The sequence below is a fragment of the Achroia grisella genome, unplaced genomic scaffold (assembly GCF_030625045.1).
Source record: "Achroia grisella isolate CSIRO2021 unplaced genomic scaffold, CSIRO_AGI_Agris_v1 utg509, whole genome shotgun sequence".
In the NCBI taxonomy this organism is placed as follows: Eukaryota; Metazoa; Arthropoda; class Insecta; order Lepidoptera; family Pyralidae; genus Achroia; species Achroia grisella.
Window position 1 is genome coordinate 1825414 of NW_026712902.1, and position 16980 is coordinate 1842393.

Here is a 16980-nt window from a genome sequence, read left to right on the forward strand (position 1 = left end):
ATCAGGCAATGAATAGAGTTCAGCTATAGCATGGACGCGTAGTGTTAACTGGTCAGCGAACCAGGTGACGACTAAAACAAACTAATAAAATAACTGTTTCGTTTTAATATTCTGTTATATACTATACTGACTATTCAGAATAGTATTTTTTATTCTTAATTGGTATTTAAATCTATAGTTCCTTTATGTAGTACATTTTTCGTTTACACTTCAATGTTTTGATAATCATTTCTAATATATATCTTCGTATTTCAAGTGGTTTTCTGTATTTTATTTTTACTTATATATATATACATATGTAAAATAACACTACAATATATTCTAAAATGTTGTCTATGTCTGGCCATTACAGCTATACTAATGAACATTGGGGTGAGTGCAGAAGGAACTCCAAAGGCCTGAAAAGATTTACAGAGCGATTAAAGACCTATTCCTTCTAGACAAATACGACTTAAGTCTGAGGGCACCGAAGTTGGTACCTTAGTTTAGGACATTGGAATTTCCGTTAGAATGGGACCTGTCCCAGTGGCGTTTGTTATAACATTATAATCCCAGGGGATTAATCAAACGATTACGCTAATTAGCGTACCCTTTTGATTAATCCCACAAAATAAGAGATAACAAAACGCCACTGTAAAAGACAGTGGCGTTTTGTTATCTCTTATTTTGTGAAGCTCTTTATTCGCATCGTCTTTCCTTAAGAGAGGAACTCTCTCCCTGTATCAGTGTGTTCTCACACATGCTAATAGTGGCTGAATTAAATAAAATAATAGAAATCCAGTAATTCTGTTTATCTTTACTTTCTCTATCCAACCAAAAGTCGCATGGAAGAAATTGCTTGACGATAAGACCGAGTTTTGTATCAGTTAATGTATATTTACTATTTTAATTATTTTCTGTATCTGGTACAATAAAGAGCGTAAATAAAATAAATAAAGAAAAATTATTATTTTTATTATACACCATATCGTACAAGAATAAAATTTATAAAAACAATTAACTGTATATAGACAAGCAGGCTTATCACTAAAAGAGATGTCTTTCAATCAACATAGCTAATCTTCATTTACTAAATCCTTACATTACCATCTCAGCCCGGGAAACGTCCACTGCTGGACACAGGCCTCCCCCAAAGATCTCCATGACGATCGGTCCTGTGCTGCACGCATCCAATACCTTCCAGCGATCCGGTCCACCTTACTGGAGGCCTTCCCAAGCTGCATCTTCTGGTCCGTGGCCGCCACTCGAGCATTTTATTGCCCCAATAGCCATCTGTCCTATGAGCTATGTGCCCTGCACATTGCCACTTCAGTGTCGCAATTCTTCGGGCTATGTTGGTCACTCTGGTTCTTCTGCGGACCTCATCATTTCTGATTCGATCACACAGAGAAACTCTGAGAATAGCCCTCTCCATTCCAGACTCTGAGCTTCTTCATGAGGCCCTTAATTGGCGACCTATTAAATTCTTACATAGTATAAAACAAAGTTGCCGTCGCTGTTCGCGTATATCTTTTAAATTACGCAACGGATTTTAATGTGGTTTGCAGTAATAGATAGCGTAATTCAAGAGGAAGATTTATATGTATAATAAATGTATGTTATAGTATAGAATATGCCGAGAAATGAAAGATTTGTACTGCATCCGTGCGAAACAGATACGGGTCGCTAGTATCTAATAAAGAAAGAAGAAAGAAGAAGAAAGAAAAATATTTTATTCAGTGCAATGTAAAAATACAATATTTATTGTATGTAAAAAATATAATAAAAATATTCTTTACATACAAATCATACAATATTCTTAATATCTAATCAGTAGAATAATACATTTGTAAAAATAAACCATAAAATAAATATGTCACGTCAATGTAGCGCTATGGCGATAAAGAATTATTGATATGATGGATTATTTCATTTAATCAATTGTTGTTGTTGCTATTTTAAACTAAATTGTATTGACAAATTAGTAGTAATAGTGTAACCATGACTATGTAATACGACTTTAATTTAGGATATCAAATTTTAAATTGTGATTAGGAATGTCTAGCAATATTAATAAAGAGTTGTTGACATGATGGATTATTTAATTGAATCAACATTGTTGCTATTTTAAACTAAAATATATTGATAAAATAGTAATAATTGTCATTATGACTATGTAAAAACACAATCCGTCAAAGTCACTGTTCTTTTATAAGTATTCGTCTTTAATTTAGTGTTTCAAGTTTTAAATTGTGATTAGGAATGTCTAGTAATATTAATAAAGAGTTGTTGACATGATGGATTATTTAATTTAATAAATTGTTGTTGTTGCTATTTTAAACTAAATTATATAACCAGTCAAAGTCGCTATTCCTTTATAACTATTCGTCTTTAATTTAGGATGTCAAATTTTAAGTAGTGATTAGGAAGGTCTAGCAAAGTCAATGTCTCGCAACATGGCGATAAAGAATTATTGATATGATGGATTATTTAATTTAATCAATTGTTGTTGTTGCTATTTTAAACTAAATTATATTGATAAATAAGTAATTGTCGGCGCACAACACTAGCGATCGGCTCGCTGTAGGTCCAATCCGGTTGAGGTTGGCTCGCCTGTACCCTTTTCGACGTCCACTACATATGACGTGCGCATAAAATTTACTTGTAACCTTTTTAAAATATAATCATTTAAAATTGGAGTCAGATTATCATTCATATCCACCTCGGAACATGGTGACCACGACGTGATTTTCAAGATATCAATGAATATAAAGTAATATTGCTTGAAGCCAGCCGGTCAACAGTATTAATAAAACACCGCAGCTAACGCTTAGCAAGAAGAATATTTATCTACCTCAAAATTACATGGGAATATATTGAAGAAATTTATATATCTGTTTCTGGAGAAGCTAGTTACAACGACTATAAAATACATCAACAATTACGGAAGGCTATCCACCAATTGCTTAAAGCCAGCCGGTCCACCAGCAGACTACGAGCAGCGCCGCAGCCACAGCTTAGCAAGGGAAGTGCCTTATCCTATCTTTCCTACCTAATATTATTGTAATCATTCTGCCTCAATTTGCTTTTAGTTGCCACTTCTTAATTAGTGATTTTTTTCCATATAAGTTGATTACGTAGATTTAATTTCTATTCTTTTTTTTGAGTCTATTAAATTAGGGGTACCTAATACTATTTAGTATACCTGTAGTTATTAGCACATTATATAAAAGCTTATCTATTAATTGTAAGCTAAACATTTCAATAGTTGATCGTACAAACGTTCGTACATTCTTTATATTATTTTATCATAACTACCTACGATCTCAACTTAGAAACGTAGAAGTCGATTAAAATAGATAATTGTAACACTATTATAGTGAATAACCAATAGAATAGAATAGATGCAATTGTATACTAATGTATATAGTATAACAATAGTAGATATAATAATTAAGTAAAACATATAAAAGATATCTAAATCCCTAAGTAGAAAATTAATTTAGTAGTAGTAAATTATTTTAGTAGCTTTGTTTTATTGTATCTGTCTATTTGAGTATTATTTAGTTAGAATATAGATTGTTGCATATTTGATTATTAGTGTAGCACAAATACTTTAGTGAGATAATTATATCACATTCAAGTAGTTAGTTATTTCATTGTAATTTTATTACTATTCACTATGAAGTAATAATAAATATTATAAATGCAATATTAACATTTTATGTTTGGTACATTTTTATAACATTTGCAATATTTACACATTCCAGTGCGCCAGCGCAGTTGCAATAAGTACCTACCGCTTACCTGGCTGCTGCGCTCGCATCGCCCGGCCCTATTGTTTTCGTGCGTCGAGTGATCTATTACGTCATCGTCATAGGCCGGCTTGGTTACATTTACGTATCATTTATTTTATTTTTCTTTTCGTATATTTTTAGTTTATCATAGTCAATCATTTTTAAGTTTATTTAGTAAATTGTTTAAGTGATATTTATAATGTCACACACCTCAGATCGATCTGTGAGAACACCTTTAGAGAACATTAAATTAGATGTTCCAACTATGAATCCTAGTAATATAAAGGATCTCATTACCAAACGAAGTTCAATTAAAGGTCGCATAACAAAATACAGTAATTTTTTAACTAAATTTATTGATTCATATGATAAATATGATAACGCACCATTCGTGGAAAAAGGAAGTAAGTGATTTTCACCAACTTTTCAGGAGCTTAAAAAAACTGTCCTATATTTTTTGTATGAGTTCTAGAAATAAGTCTCAAAGAGAAAATCGTAGGTCACAGTTGCCTTCAACTACATGTGTCATTTAATTTAGGAACAGCTTCATGTACTTCCAGATAATCTAAAAAAACACGGTTACTTCTGTATTCCACGAAACACAAAGAACATTTGCAGGGGTAACTACAATTATTGCTTTATTGTTATGTATTTTTACATATATGAACAAATTTAACTCTACTTACGTTTTAATTTTCTTTATACTCTGCTATATTTCATTAAAATCTAGAATTGCAAGTATAATTACGTTGTTATTTAACGAAATATCATTTTTTGTACATCGAGTTACGTATATCTAGGGAGCCATTTATTTTAGTTTAGTTAGTGTATTTATAAAAATAGCTTTTATAATGCGGAAAGTAACTGAATATTTAATTTGTATCATGTAATACCTACTTCTTACAGTAAATAGTCTATTATGTGCGTGCATGTAAGTCAAAAGTATAAATATAGGGGCAAATTAATTTAGAGAATATGAAAACAAACAGGGTTATTATTAATTTATTATTATTTTTATTGCCTCCATAATCAACTTAATCAAAAAATGTTCAAAATAGTGATATTTTTATTATTTTTATTAACGTTCATTATCCTCAACTTTTGAATCGGACTCTGTGGTTTAGTTTAGTTTAGTCTTAGATGTAGTACTTAAGTTCTTATAAAACGTCGATAGTGTGGTGGTATGTTTTTATCTTTATATAGATTCATCAAGTCTTTGTATATATTTTAGGTATCGGTAACGGTGCATCATACTAATGCTTGATTTCAGAAGGCTCGCTGTGTGCAGCTCTTTTTTTCTCATAACTCTTCCCCTTCTATTTGTCTATTATTTGGTGTCTCATCAGCGAATGCGTATTTATTTGGAATTTCCCCGGACATTGAGGATCTGCCGAAATCTCTTTAATTTTACTCCAACTCGTTTAGTAAATATATTAGGTCCTAACATATGAAATTTGTAAGGGAGTAACCTAATTACTCCCTTACAAAACGCCAATTTCAGTTGATTTTTCAAAATATAATATATTTATTTAATCAAAATGTAAAAATGTAGTTTTATTGATCCCTTTACTAAAAAACCATTAGGACGGGTATCGATAAATCGGATTTGAATTTTTTCCCTTGCAAGAAGTTATCCAAATTTTGAAAGAAAGCAAGATCCGGGAAGTACGGTGGAAATATTGGACATTTGAAGCTCTTCTAATTTCGTAACGTTGTCCTGAAGCAGCAGTGGCCTACGGTGATTGACCAGTCTCGGTTGTTTAGCAGCTAGCTTTTCCATCATGGTTTGCAATTGCTGACAATACACATCTGCCATAATATTCTGGTCAGATTTAAGAAAGCTGAAGTGAACAACACAGGCACTAGTCCACTAAGTGCTCACAAGTAATTTTTTTTGAGTTTGAATTTTCGCTTGGGGCAGGATTTGATTAGTTTGCTAGGATTCAGCCATTGCGATGAGTGTTTCCGATTATCGTACAAGATCCACTTTTCATAACAGGTAATGATCCGATTTAAAATCCCTTCATTATTATGCCGGTTGGCTAATAACGCAGCAGTCTACGCGCGTTTGTCGATTTGCTCCATTCAATTCATGATCTTTTCAAGCTTTTTTCACCTTCCCAATTTGCTTCAAGTGGATTAAAACAGTTTTGTTACTAACACTGCAGCCTGCAGTTAACTCGGACGTGGTTATCGATGGATCCGCTTCCACATTAGCCTTTAATTCTTCATTATCAACCTTGGACTCTGGCTGCTCACGGGGCTTGTTTTGCAGATCGAAATTTCCAGAACGAAAACATTGGAACCAAAACGCACCGTGTTTTCTTTTGCAACACCATCGCCATACACATCATTAATTCTTCGAGTCGTTTCTGCACACTGGTGCCACGACGGAATTCGTACTCTTAAAAAACGCGATATTTTATGTTTTCCATTTTGTAAACTCAGTGACGTAAAGAAAAAACCAAAGATGGAAAAAACATATAGATTACGGTTTTCGAAAAACAAATGCATGAGTAAATAACTGTACAAATTTGAACTTTGAATTCCTGGCGAAAGAGGAGATATTTGAGATCAAAGTGGCCAGTACGACAAAACACCAATTTCATATGTAAGTACTTAATATTATAGTACCATCTCTGAGAGGTTGGAGTAACATTTTCATAATCTGGGTTTTTCTTAATGCACTATAAGTATAAACTATGCATTTTAGCGCAATTATGCTTTTCATCTAGAATTTATCATTGTTAGATTGCGGAGATAATGCGATTCTTTATGTGGAAACATATTAATTTGATCAATGAAATTTTTGGTTTACTTCTTATTTTGATTGGTCTATTAGTATGTTATCAACAACCTTATCGATTTGGACCACCTTCATCGTTAACTGAATCATAAAAAAATCATAATAATACATACATCGAACTCCTACATTTCCTCCTTCTACCATCAACTCCTACATTTTAATAGCGATATTAGTTCTAATATAAGTTAAGGAGTGTCCGGCGCCTTCCTGCAAAATAAACCGACGATATCACGAAGGTGACCGGGAGTCGATGGAAACAAAAGGCGGAAGATCGCACATGGTGTAAGAAATTGGGAAATAAATAAATACTCAACAATTAACAGCGCCTTCTAGTCACACGGTATGAAGAGCTTGTGTTATGGGACAACATCAGTTATAACACAAGCTTTATATCAATAAATACTTAGATTTTATATACATACATGAAACATATACATAGAAAACTCCCAGACCCACACAAACAGTCATACTCAGGAATACAAATATCTGCACCGTCCGAGGAATCGAACCCGCGACCATTGGAAGTAAATCGGTGTGCTTAAACGCTAGACCACCAAAGCCGAATTCGGACAGGCCTATATCCAACTGTGGGTAGCCACAAGTTGAAATTATGATGATTAGTACTTTAAGGGGGTCTTCCTATGTAACGGCCTGTTTTTTAGGGATATTTTAGGATTTTTTTTCTACGACCAGTAAATATTTAGAGCTTCAAGTTTTTTATCATTCATTAACACATATTTGGACAGTATAAATATAAAATTTCAGCTAAAAATATTCAGTCAAACTAGAGTTACAGCGCTCTGAACACCCCCGCCTCGAAAAAAAGAGCTCCCACTTCCTCCACGATTCCGGCTGATCGGCTTATCTGAAAAAAAAAAAAAACGGCGTTTTAATTTGTAGGCTTAAAAGCACGGAATGACCTATAATCAAATGAATATAAAAAAAATTGGATTTTTGATAGACATTTGAAATAAAAGTTGCAAATTAGGCGTTTTTTTTTTTTGTTTTTTGCTATAAAAAAATCGAAGTTTTGAAAATTTTCGATTGATAATAGTTCATTCCATGCGTTTACATATATTGAGTGTGCCCTGTAAATTTCAAGTAATTCGGTCCAGCCGTTTCTGAGATACAATGGAGGAAAGTTTGAAAAACACAGTTTTGAGAAAAACGCGTTTAAAGTTTCAAGTCCGTTAAAAACTATTAAAATATCAACTTACTCTCAATCGGCGATGCCTGGTCCATAGAGTATTCCTTCCTCTTCCTCGTGAAACTCTTTTAAAGCAGATTGATCAGCTCTTGAGTCAATCCTGGCTTGATTAACGACATCACTTACGCGCCGCTCAGAGCGTAAGATTCGCTTTTCATCCCGTTTCTCAACATACGCTTGGGCTTCACGACCAACAGGGCATCCCATAATCGACATAACTTTTAAAATACCTTGAAAACCTTCATTAAAGATAATAACTGCTAAGTAGCTAGCAATTTCAACAACTTTGGGACCAGAATGAAGATGTTTAGGAGCGAAAGTCCAAATCAAATAATTCAAAGATTCGTTATTGTTTTGTGTCTCTGCTCCTAAACAACGAATTAATAATTCGTCTTTCGATAAATCTTCGAAAACCGGTTTGATAGCTTCTTGGACTTGCGGAATTAGAGGTGGTTTATCGTGATGAAATTGGTCCAGTTCATTATTAGCTTCAGCCTTACGCCATTTACACCAACTGTCTTCGCCTTCTGGACAAAATTGATGCTGAGGGTTTTCATCAGAAGAACATTTGTGATAGTACGTTGCCCAAACTTCCTTTCTCATATCTTCAAGCGAATCTGGATGGCGTCGAATTGCTAATCCGTAGAATTTTGTAATTTCTTGGATAACTTTATCAGTAAGTTTACCTGCTCCTTTTCCTCCTATTCCTTTATTGGTTTTATCCTTTTTAACAGCCCGAAGTCGTGTTCCCATCCTCTTTTCTACGTGACCCACACATTCTTTTTTTGTAACCGCAGTATCTCCATACGGTTTAGTATCTAGGATGCCCTTGAAAGTTTTGCTGTCACCGTCGCCAATGTATGTTAGATACTTTACGCCATATTTTTCTACAGACCTCAGAAACATTTTCGTGATGGCACTTATTTCCATTTTACCGGAACTTCCGGAATGGTTTATGGTGCATTCATCTACATGCGTTTCATACCACATCTCGTATTCTAAAGGATTTGTTTTTTTTTTATTTTTCCACAAATTACATCCACCACAAAAACTACTCATGACCATGACATCTAAAACTTTCCCAGTGTACTTGCCGATCAACGTAGATACGCCGAGCAGAGATGAAAAGCCTCTTTTCTTCCAAGTACCGTCACCTGACACAATCAATTCATCCTGTGGTTTTCCTGATTCTTCATTCATAGTTTTTTCTTGCGTAACAGCGAATGCCAATAAAGTATCACACAGTGAAGATGTAGCAATATGAATGTTTTCCAGTAGTGCAGTATAAGTAGAATTTGCAACACCCGAACACATGTCCATAAAGCTACAGAAAAGATTTACTCATTCTTGACCAACTCCCAATAATCGCATCGCAAATATAAACCGACGATTATGCATTGCATTTCCGATCAACGGGCCTGAGTTTATAACTGTCTGTTTTTCACACTCACACGATAAAATAATTTTAAAGCCTAGGCCTCGGAAACTTGATCGCGAAATAGACACGTCACTTTTACAAGTTTTACATATAACTATTTCAGAGATTGCAGCAAATACAGAAACAAACTCCAAAATGCAATATGCGAAATTCGAAGCGATGGGCACAATCATGTTCATGTTATTTTTAAGTTTTTTGGCCGAAGCTGATGTAAATACAGTATCATTTTGGTGGGTAAAACGGTTTCCACTAAACTTTCTTTTTTTACTACGACCAGGATGAACATTTCCACTCGTACTTCCTTTCCGTCCACTCATTATGAAAAAAATAATTTGTAGCTGTTGCTCTCTTCGAAGTTCAACCAAGACTAAAATAACTTCGGTAAAATATTATAACAATAGAAATTTCTGTTTAAGTCTGTAGAAACGTGTCTAAACTTGTATAAACAAATATATTAATAAAAGGGAGGCCAGGTATAAAGCCGACGGTACACAATAGGCCCGGTCTCTAACTGCCAACTCACCGCTCCGAACCGCTCTTTCTTTTACCTGCTGTATCTTTAAAACGACTTCGAATTTTCTAAAATCGCTTTACTACCGTATTCTAGACATGTTAAGGGAGCGATTTATGAAAAAAAAAAATCGATTTTTTCGAATTTGAATTTCGAATTCGAACCCCTTAATAGTTTTCAGAAATCTTAATCTTAATATAATATTCTAAACGTGAAAGTTTGTAAGTTTGTATGTTGCTCTTTCACGCAAAAACTACTGAATGGATTTTTACGAAACTTTACACTAATATAGCTTATGCATCTGAATAACACAGGATATATTTTTTATTGAAATTTAACGCGGGCATAGCTAGTAATTTATAACAAAGTAACGTTAGCTGGTCCCCAGCTAGTATTGTATGTGTACCTATTATGGGTAGCGGGAATTAATATTGAATATTATTGCTAGCAATATAAGGTACATTTAGTTCCACGCGGTCCATCCTGGAAACCATCGTTAGTTAATTCCTGTTAGACCTACAATAAGATTCACTGGCAATTGTATATTCGTTTATCCATATTTAAAATAGAAGTATTCTTTTTATCTATTGTTTTTATATACACTTGTATCAATTCGCTCTTCTATGGTAAATGTCTAAAAGCAGATCGATTTTTCTATCATTTATTATTACTATTCCTGGCAAATTCATCTGATCTCCTGCTCCTCCTATCATCCATCATTGGTGCGCCGTCAGCTTATACAATTAGCTAAAAATAGTTTATTTTTTTACTTAATTTTAATTACATGAACATATTCTTAATTTTTTTTTCTTGTAAATACATGCTGTATTTAAAATTACCCAACATCAGGTATGAAATGTTACGTGTAATAAAGAAGTAACTACAACTACACTTTACGCATTGTGAAGTTTTGCTGGGGGAAAAGTATGTAACAATAATCACACATAAACTATCAGCTAAAAGTTTCGTAGAAGAAGTAAGTAATTAGAATTACACAATAGTCCTAGATTGTAAGATATAGGAACAAGTATTTAAGTATATTTGCGTTAAACATTTTTTTGTAAATCTTCTTTTAAAATTTACGTAAATACAATTATGACTTTATGAGCGGGATAATTGTAAAGCGAATAAATGCAAATACGCATACCTCTATTTTATGCTGGAATTTTATGTTTTCTAAAGTCGCAAAATTTTAGTATTTTTGCATTAATTCCTTCATTTTTGTCGATAGCTTCATGAGATTTTGACAGAAGGTGTAAACCGCGAAGCTCGCTTTATTTATGTAATAAAACATTTTTGACGCAAGTGTAGTTGCGGCCTTTTTACACGGGATGTGCGATAAGACTAGTTTGCTTATGTTAACACAGAGATTTGAGAGATTTAAAGACTTAATGTCCATTTTTGATGATTGTCAATCACAAATTGAATTTGTGAATTCAAATAGTTTGGAATCGGAACTTGATACAAGAGAGGAAATCGAAACTGATTTTTCTACTCTTATTGCTAAGACTCAAGTAATTTTAGAGAAAAATCAGATTGTAGATGATTATAAATCGATTCACTCTGGATCGAGTTCAGATTGTAATAAGTCATGTGGTCATAATAAGAGCTTTCACTTTAAACTTCCCACTCTAAAAATTGGGAGCTTTGATGGGACTTATTTTAAATGGATTGAGTTCAGAGACACATATACTTCGCTTATACATAACAATGATAATATTGACCCTATCCATAAATTTCATTATCTAAATTCTTACCTAGAGGGTGAAGCCTCTCGTGTCATTAGTAATTTGGAAGTTAGTGCTGTCAATTACAAAGAAGCTTGGCATCTCCTATGTGAGAGATACAACAACGAGAAGCAGTTAATACACAATCATTTAAACTCTTTATGTAATATTCGGCCTATCACTCGCGACTCTGCCAAGGGAATAAGGTTTTTAATTGACCATGTATCAAAGAATTTGCGCGCTCTTAATAATCTAGGTGAACCAACTCAGTCCTGGGATACTCTTGTCATCCATTTAGTCTCAGCAAAACTCGACGGCAGTACTAGTATTAAATGGGAGGAACATAAAAATAGTTTTGAGAAATCGCCTTCTTTAAATGATTTTTTTAATTTTCTTAAGCGTCGAGCAGATGTTTTAGAATCATTTAATCACATCAAGCCTGATCGTGTAGATCAAGTAAAGGTAGATCATAATTCATCTTTTAATCAAAATAGAAGATCTCACTCCAAATCTTTTGTGGTTTCAGCTAAAACCCAAGCCTCTGCTTCTTCACCTTCGTGTATCCTCTGCCGCGGTAGCCATCGTTTGTATGATTGTGCATCGTTCCTATCCAAGCCAGTAGAGGACAGAATCGCTGAAGCATCAAGGTTAAAGGTTTGCCTTAATTGTTTACGTAAGGGACACTCATCACATCAATGCAGATTAAGTCGTTGTTCTATTTGTGAGAGACGTCATAATACCTTACTACATAGGGAGTCTTCTCAACCTGTAAACTCATCTCAGGTACATGCAGTTACTTCTAATACTGAAACTGCCTTATCTGCAACCGGACATAATTCTGAAAGCAGTATATGTGGCTTCACAAATCATTTTTGTAGTAACAATGCCTTGCTATCTACAGCTTTGATAGAAGTACAGAATCCAACCACGAATAAGTCTATTACAGTTCGAGCCTTGTTGGATAGCGGAAGTCAGTCTTCTCTTATTACAAAAAGAATGACAAACTTATTGCAATTAACTTCTCTGCCAATCCGGGTTGATATATTAGGCGTTGGTAATTTATTTTCTTCTAATGCGTTAGAACGTTGTATAGTTAACGTAAAATCTAAATATAAAAATTTTAAAACACAATTATCATGTCTTGTACTTCCACAAATTACTAGCAATATACCTAATAAAACATTTGATATTTCTCAACTTCACTTGCCTTCTAATATACAATTTGCAGACCCTAACTTTAATCGATCTGCACCCATAGACATGCTATTGGGCACTGATATCTTTTGGGACCTGATTGAATCTCAACAAATTAAACTTGGTCCAAATAAACCAATAATTCGAAAATCCAAACTTGGTTGGATATTAGCAGGTCCAATGTATACCAGGAACACTAATTCAGTATTTTGTAATCTTGCTATTGAACATAAAGATATTAGTAATGATCGTTTAAATGAAACAGTAAAGATGTTTTGGGAGTTGGAACAGATTCCGACAGCTAATAATAAAAGAACTGAGGAGGAAATATTATGTGAACAACATTTTTGTAAAAATACATATAGAAATAAGGACGGTAGATTTTGTGTTAAATTGCCCCTTATTACTGCACCAGACTGTTTGGGAGATTCATTCAGATCAGCCAAAAGACAATTTTTAGCTTTAGAAAAACGATTCGTGAAAAATCCAATACTCAATCAATCTTATTCAGAATTTATTAAGGAGTATGCAGACTTAGGACATTTGACGGAATCGCCTGTTTTTATTCCGAATCAATCCTTTTTTATTCCTCATCATGCAGTATTTAAGCCATCTAGTGAATCTACTAAGCTACGCGTTGTATTCAACGGTAGCGCTAAAACTACATCTGGTTATTCTATTAATGATATACAAATGACTGGACCTTACATTCAAGATTCTCTATTTAATATTTTAATTAGGTTTCGTCAATACACATATGTACTGTCAGGCGATATTGCAAAAATGTACAGGCAAATAGAAATTCAGGACAGTGATCGAAATTTACAAATGATATTATGGCGTTTCAATGAAAATGAACCACTGAAATCTCTTAGACTTAATACTGTAACTTATGGTTACACTAGTAGTAGCTTTTTAAGTACACGTTGTTTGTGGCAGTTAGGCGAGCAATGTGATAATCTAAATATAAAATTAATAATACAAAATGATTTTTTGGTTGATGATTTGTTAACTGGTAGTGATAATATAGATGAACTAGTGTATATTAAGAAGTCGGTGGAAAGCGCTCTTTCCTCTGGTTGCTTTAGCTTACGCAAATATCGTTCAAACTTACCGTCTATTTTGGTCGATTCACAGAACGACCAAAAGGATTTAATTATCAGTTCATCATCTCACACATTAGGTATAGGGTGGAATCCTAACAAAGATTATATACATTTTCCAACTAATTATTTAAATTCAAAGGACATTCCAACTAAGAGATCTATATTGTCAGATTCATGTAAAGTTTTTGATCCTCTTGGTTTGTTGAGTCCAATTACTATTAAACCAAAAATCTTAATCCAACGATTATGGTTGGATAACATTGGCTGGGATGATCCCGCTCCAAAGGATATAGCTAAATTATGGCAAGAATTTATTTATAATATAAAATATATACAAGACATACGTATTCCAAGGCATGCTTTGTGCGAATCCCCTGTAGATGTTGAACTCCATTGTTTCTGTGACGCGTCAGAGTCAGCATATGCTGCTTGCATTTATCTTCGGTCTATAAATAAGCAAGGTGATATAACTGTTCATCTCTTATGTGCTAAGGCTAGGGTAACTCCGGTAAAACCGTTAACTGTCCCGCGTCTCGAACTAAGTGCATGTCTGTTAGGTGCACAACTTACAAGCGCTGTTTGTTTTGCTTTACGATGTGTAATTACGCGTAAGATATTTTGGACTGATTCGTCCATAGTATTGGCTTGGTTAGGTACGAGATACGACAAACTAAAAACTTTCGTGGCGAACAGAGTCAGTGCCATTCTTGATTTAACTAGTACCGCTGATTGGCGTCATATTTCTACAACATTAAATCCAGCTGATTTAGCTTCACGTGGTGCCAATGCGGAAGAAATTCTTAATTTTGATTTATGGTGGCATGGTCCTTCATTTTTGCGTAAACATGTTTCTTTATGGCCCACTTCTATTCCAACAGGGATACAGGTTAACAATTTGCCTGAAATAAAGGTGAATGTTAGCATGTGTAATGAAAGTGCAGAATCAATAATAGATTTTGATCGATTTTCAAATTTTAATCGTCTACAACGTACTTTCGCATATTTGTTTCGATTCATACATAATTGTAGATACCCTTCAAATAAGCAGATTGGTATTTTACAACCTGAACACTTAAATTACTCGTTTGAATTTTTAGTTAAAGTAGCTCAGGAACAAAGTTTTCCTAATGAAAAAACATTATTACGAAACAATAAATTTCTTAGTTCTAAAAATTATCTATGTTCACTGAGTCCTTTTATAGACAGTAATGGTATCCTGCGAGTAGGCGGACGTTTGAATTATTCTTGCTACACATTTGATAAACGTCATCCTATGTTACTTCATGCTAAGCATAGACTTACCAAGTTGTTTTTTCAGCGGGAACATATACGTCTTCTTCATGCTGGTCCTCAGCTACTTCTGTCCTCGGTTAGAGAATCTGTCTGGCCTATAGCTGGTAGAGATTTAGCGCGTACTGTAGCTAGACAGTGCACTGTATGTAGAAGAGCAAGCGGTAGAACACCAACACCATTAATGGGTGCACTACCCAAGCAACGCGTAAATCCAGATTTTCCTTTCATTAGTACTGGTGTCGATTTTGCTGGACCATTCTTTATAAGCAACAGAAAGGGTAAAGGTTCTCGAATAACAAAATGTTATCTATGCGTTTTTGTGTGTCTTAGATACAAGTGTCTGCACTTGGAAGCCGTGAGTGAACTTTCTAAAGATGCGTTCATATTATCACTGCGTCGTTTTATCTCTCGCAGAGGTAAGCCTTTAGATATATTTTGCGATAATGGTCGCAATTTTGTGGCAGCTTCTAAAGAAATTAGACAGTTTATTAGCGCCAATACTGATGACATTTCTGATTTTTCTTCCAAAGAAGGTATTAAATTTCATTTTCAACCAGCTTATGCTCCGCATTTCGGGGGTTTATTTGAAGCAGGCGTGAAGTCAGCAAAATATTATTTAAAGAGGATTTTAGGTAACTCTCATCTCACATTTGAAGAATTGGCAACGTTGTTTAGTCAAATTGAGGCAATTCTTAACAGTAGACCCCTATATCCCTTGTCGTCCTGTCCCGATGACCTTCAACCCTTAACCCCAGGGCACTTCCTTATTGGAAGACCACTTTTGTCGTTACCGACACCTAGTTTGCAGGATAAAAACATAAACCGTTTAAACAGTGTTCAACGGTTGGAGCTTTTACGGCAGCAATTTTGGAAACGCTGGCAGTTAGAATATGTGTCCGAATTGCAGCAAAGGCAGAAATGGCGGATCCCAGATAGACAGCTTCAAATAAATGATTTGGTGCTGTTAAAGGAAGATAACTCCCCTCCCATGTGCTGGAGAATGGGTCGCATCTGCTCTCTGTTTCCAGGTCAAGATGGAGTGGTGCGCGTTGTTGAAATTAAAACTGCAGCAGGCAATTTCCGACGTGCTGTAAAGTATATCTGTCCATTGATGGAGCCATCAGAGGAGACTTCATTGGAAGCCGATGCTTCCAAGGCCCCGGAGGATGTCGGCGCACAACACTAGCGATCGGCTCGCTGTAGGTCCAATCCGGTTGAGGTTGGCTCGCCTGTACCCTTTTCGACGTCCACTACATATGACGTGCGCATAAAATTTATTTGTAACTTTTTAAAATATAATCATTTAAAATTGGAGTCAGATTATCATTCATATCCACCTCGGAACAGTAATAATTGTGTCACCATGACCATGTAAAAATATAATCAGTCAAAGTCACTATTTGTTTATTATAACTTTTTGTCTTTAAATTATACACGAATTTATATTTTAAAGTTTAATTAGAACAAAAAAAATATACATCCAAAATAAATCTACTTCCAGTATAGTATAACATTAATTTTGATGCTTATTATATATATATGTATATGTATAAGGTAATTAATTCAACAATTTTTTTGTCTCTGAAACGGTTTTACCGATTTTGACGGGACTTTAACTCGCACATAGCTAATTTTAGAAGAACTCACTAAGGCTATTTTATTTCAGAAATTTAATTATATATAATTGTAGTATATATAGTATTTGGCATAATTAATGTTTATAACGTACTCTGTGCAGTTGTCAGAGGCTGATTGTAAAAATGGTGGGAATGGCCTAATTAAATGCTAAATAATTAAAAAAAATATATTCTAAGCAGATCAAGTCACGAGTAACAGCTAGTGAATAATAAAAATATATACCCGCCGGTTCATAGGTAACTGATTGGTTTATTACGGTCATAATGTACCGTTTGTCTTATCGT

General features: G+C 34.3%; 1 protein-coding gene across 1 annotated transcript; it reads left to right on the forward strand.

Annotated features, from left to right (window-relative positions):
- Positions 1–3771: 3771 nt before the first annotated feature.
- On the forward strand, positions 3772–16402 carry LOC131846270 (uncharacterized). Its single transcript, XM_059195532.1, has 3 exons — positions 3772–4139; positions 7904–7927; positions 11087–16402. Exons 1-3 carry the CDS (start codon positions 3976–3978, stop codon positions 16242–16244), a joined length of 5346 nt encoding a protein of 1781 aa, XP_059051515.1. The 5' UTR covers positions 3772–3975; the 3' UTR covers positions 16245–16402.
- The last annotated feature ends 578 nt before the right edge of the window (positions 16403–16980 follow it).

Bases quoted from the DNA above. Each gene is read 5' to 3' on its own strand.
- LOC131846270 (XM_059195532.1), top strand. From the start codon at position 3,976: ATGTCACACACCTCAGATCGATCTGTGAGAACACCTTTAGAGAACATT. The intron at 4,140-7,903 runs ATATGATAAATA...GGCTTGATTAAC, and splicing joins TTAACTAAATTTATTGATTC to GACATCACTTACGCGCCGCT. The intron at 7,928-11,086 runs GCGTAAGATTCG...CGATAAGACTAG, and splicing joins TCACTTACGCGCCGCTCAGA to TTTGCTTATGTTAACACAGA.